Raw genomic sequence first — 4582 nt, 5'->3', positions numbered from 1 at the left:
TTATCCACGAGGCCATTATGCAGTTACTGTCCGTTTTTCCTATTCAGTGCACACACACCGCTCCAATTGATTGACCTCAAGATCACTCACTGTACTGTAGGCATAAGCAATAGACTAGTTAGTGAGCTGGTGGGAAAACCCTTCACCCAATATTAGCCATAGAAGCTCACATGTGAATTCTACTGTTCATCCTTAACATACTACAATTTTTAAGTAACAAAATTCACGGGAAAGCAGCTGTTGTCGAGCTGTTTTTCCGAAGAAGTCAGACGTGTAATTTCAATGGCAAATTGTGCTCAACAGTTGACTAGCGACAGACTAGCGATAGCTCCAAATTCGAGCGGACACCATCGTGTGATCTGTTTGATCGATTTTCGCCATAGAAGCTGTAAAAACGTCAATTCTTTCCTCTTTGGTCATCTAAATATGATTAAAATGCGATTTTGGGAAGATTGTTGTCGAGCCCTCCCAAATATGGAGTTCTGACTGCCCGATAGGGAGCTAAAAAATGGAAAAAAACTTTTTCCAAACCGTGTTAAGTCTAAAACCATATGTTACTCATTTACTTGTGTGATACGATCACAATTACTTTGACAAGTTTGACATGAGTTGTACCATCAACAATCCTGGATAACAATATGAACACTATTGTTCTCATTTCAGAAACAAAGGCCACACACAGTATTGTTACTGTGCGTTTGCTTTGTAGTGGTGCATCCAATTTATAATACCTATTTCATCACAGCCTATTGCAATATCGCACAGGTAAATCAGAAACATGTGTTTATGGATTTAACCAGGGATATGAGACACATCCCTGATTTAATAGTTGAGCTGTTTTCAATGAGGTTTATTTCGGAATAATGGGGTTTAAGTCCGGCAAAGGTCGTGGTGAATTCTGCTGTAGACATAACTGCATAATGGCACCATGTATTTTGAATGAGAGCACACGATGTGCAATAAAGACAGCAGATCTGAAACTGACTTTAACTTAAATCAATCAACATTCAATTATTCCTTTATTTGGTTCAAACAAACTTTCTAACAGTCATACCTCACCCGACTCCAACTCCAGTTTTTCTTTTCCTAATATGTCCAGCTTACTGGATATTTGTGACCATACACCACGAATGAGCCGTAAATGTCCTCAATTGTATTCTGAGTTACAGTGTAAAATGGGCATGAAGGTCATATTTATAGGTATTTCAATTTGGTGCTACGTGTATCTCATTAAATGAGGTACACGTAGCACCAACTTGAGGTACCTATGAATACGGCCTTCATGCCCATTTTACACTGTAACTCAGAATACAATTGAGGACATTTACGGCTCATTCGTGGTGTACGGTCACATTTTGTAATTCTCTCCACTTCAATTTGCACGCATTTCCTTTCGACATTTGAAAAACCCACCCACAAATGTGTATGTTTCTTTTATAGAGAATATGCATCTTTAAAGTAAAGGCAAATATGAAAATAACAACAAACAATGTTTCTTCTTCTTAAACAAGACCAAGGCTATAAACACTTTTGGTGCTCCATTCTACTTCAGTTTCAAATGAGGTTAAGAAAATGGCAGTTGTACCAAATCTACCTTACATATTGTGTGCTGACATTCAAATTTCAGATGTCTCGTGGGCAATCATTAAAAACTGGGTATGGCTGAAAAGTGTGTCATAAAAGCAGAACGGTAAATGCTATTTCCTTTTATTTTTTTTATACAAGGTCACAAATGGATATATCATTTATTAGACGTTTCAAAATCTAAAACGTTCAACTTGTTTCTGAAATGAAAATGAATTCTTTGCTCTATTGAACTTTATTTTGACTCACCCTGTATATAGGGCCGTTTGACGTGGTAGTCCCTATTAAACCGATACGCTTCGAAAACTGCTAAATCCCAGTGACTCCCCCCTCCCGAAAAAGGTGGAGCGGTCCCCGAGTTTTAGCGGTTCTCGGAGTATAGCATTTTGTAAAGGCCCTATATTTGGGCTAGGAGATTAACATACCGTAAAAACTCGATATATAGCATTATGTGCTTACTATCGAGAGCTTTTGAAAACATGAAATTGTACCCAAAGTCCGGGGTCTGGGGTTGAGACACACAATTAAAGGTTTACTTGTACGTATATAACTATGTGTATCGATGATTTGCTCAAAACCCTTTACACTTTTGTGGATGGGGCTCTTCATGTTTGCATGTTTTAAAAGCACATATGCTAACTATCGAGTTTTTACGGTATTTAACATTCAATTATAGATGATAATATGTTGCCATTTCAACCATGGGGAAATAGCAGCTGGTCACAGTCTGCTTTATAAAAAACTGCGTAGCTAACATTCACTTTTATGTGATCGACCAGAAAGACTGGTTTAATTTTGAGCAGAGGTATCGCAAAATAACCATAATGGTCAGGAGAGTCCGTGTAATTCGTGTAGCCGTGTTGTTGGTAACTGCTTCTTGCATGATTATTTGGATGGATGACATCCTACACTCTATAAAGTCAAAAGTATATGGTAGATCATATGGGTGTAAGAGTATTGAGAATCCGACCACTCGCCATATCATACAAGATGACACCAGGAAGATAACTGCTTCATTCAACCTGTCCCCAGATACCGAAAACCGTTCATCGTTACTTGATCATGCTAATGATGCTAATGATATTGTAAAACGCGATGCACAGAATTTGCGACCAATAAAGTTAACGAACATTCATCCTGCTGTATTGCCACCTCCGCCTACACAGGATTTGCGGAAGCGTTACAAGATTGAAAATGCTTCTTATCTTGCAAAAAATGTGTCCCAATTTCATGATCACACGTTGGTGAAAGATGGAATATTCTTCAATTGGTCAATGCATGGTCAACATCCATATAACTACGTGCACAAAAATTCAAATTATTGTATCAGGAACAATGACAAAAACAGTATATTTTTGCTGATTATGTGTTTGACAGCACCTGACGAATCTTCACGACGCGCAACAATTCGCAGGACTTGGGCAAATGTTACGGATGTATTAGGAAGGCGTGTAGCAACTATCTTTCTGTTAGCTAACAGTTCTGAAAAGTTAAACAAAGTAATCGCCCACGAAAGCAAAATATTTGGAGATATATGTAAAGCAGATTTCGTTGATAGTTACCAGAACTTAACGTTGAAGACACTGATGGGATTTCGATGGGTCAATTCATTTTGCAATCACACCAAATTTGTTTTAAAGATTGATAGCGATACCGTACCCAATTTGTTTAACTTAGTACGACATCTAGAAACACGAATTAACCAAACTACTTTTGAAGGCCATTTGATGAAAGGAATAAAGCCGGTAAGAGACAATATCACTTGGATTAAGAAATGGTACCTGTCGGAGAGTGTATACCCACATCCTACTTATCCACCGTATGTGAATGGTCCGTCGTATTTGGTATCTAGTAATCTGGTTAACCTTTTAGTGTCCGTATTGGAGCATATTCCGTACATCCCGTTTGAAGATGTCTACATGGGAATGCTGATGAAAACAATTGGCGTATCACCAACACATGATAAGCGTTACACACAGCGCAGAATGTCTTTGAAATCTGAAAACACAACATTTGGCGCACTTTGTAGTTTTTCGAAAGTATTTACAGTGTTTATATTGAATCCGTTAATAAAGATGCATCAATTTTGGGCATTATGGGATGCATTTGATGCAAATAAATGTGGTAACCTCACCCAAAATGTATCGTACTATTGATAATGCTTACAAATAATTTGGGTAATAATAATAATAATTGCCAGATACGATTATGAAGATTATCATTCATCCAAGTATAAATAACTATGAAATTAGAGTTATAATCTAATCTACTGGCCGCTTTAACATCAGTTAGCCTGATGATGCATCCGAGTGAAATATTGCCACTCACAAAAAACATAAGTCCAGTAGATGAGATTATAACTTTAATTTCATAATAATTGCCAGACTCAAGGCATCAAGGCGCTTTACAGAACAAGATACATGGACACAAGCAAATTACAAAGCAACTGAGTAAAAGAAAGCAGAAGTTTATGAGTCGTAGGCATGGCTGAACAGGTGCGTCTTGAGGCGAGATTTGAATTGAGAAACAGCCTGAGTAGATCGAAGAGCAAGAGGGAGGTTATTCCAAGGAGGTTAGATAGAAAGGAGAGAAAATAGATTACGTAACGCATATTGTTCCTTTGTGCCTATTTGAGTTTCCGAAACGCTATTCATCGAGAGGTACCTTTTGTTCGGGACAAAGGGCTTCCGCCATTAAATCGGTAACTGACCTGACAGCGTATTAACGCTATAATAGGCAGGCTACTGTCAATAAGTGATCAAACGAAAGACACGTGAAAGCGCCTACACGAGTGAGAGGTACCCTTTATTCCCGTACATCCCAAGGGTGTAATTGAGTAGCCGTATAAGCACAAAATATACACATTAGCAGTGGGTGTACAGTTCGTTATCACCCACTGACTTTAGGTGCTTCATTTAAATCGATTGCACATCAGAATTAAGGCTGCCATGTCCACATGTCTTTAGTAATGTATAATGGTAATACTAGCTACGTTTTT

General features: G+C 38.1%; 1 protein-coding gene across 1 annotated transcript; it reads left to right on the top strand.

Moving 5' to 3' along the window:
* Nucleotides 1–2292: 2292 nt before the first annotated feature.
* On the top strand, nucleotides 2293–4582 carry LOC140162111 (beta-1,3-galactosyltransferase 1-like). Its single transcript, XM_072185389.1, has one exon. It carries the CDS (start codon nucleotides 2409–2411, stop codon nucleotides 3738–3740), a length of 1332 nt encoding a protein of 443 aa, XP_072041490.1. The 5' UTR covers nucleotides 2293–2408; the 3' UTR covers nucleotides 3741–4582.

Source organism: Amphiura filiformis, chromosome 10 (genome assembly GCF_039555335.1).
Source record: "Amphiura filiformis chromosome 10, Afil_fr2py, whole genome shotgun sequence".
NCBI classification, from domain to species: Eukaryota; Metazoa; Echinodermata; class Ophiuroidea; order Amphilepidida; family Amphiuridae; genus Amphiura; species Amphiura filiformis.
Note: the sequence above shows the minus strand (reverse complement) of the source record. Positions and strands in the feature narration are given on the sequence as shown.

What these genes read in the sequence shown, in the direction of transcription:
- LOC140162111 (XM_072185389.1), top strand. Translation starts at nt 2,409, where the DNA reads ATGGTCAGGAGAGTCCGTGTAATTCGTGTAGCCGTGTTGTTGGTAACT.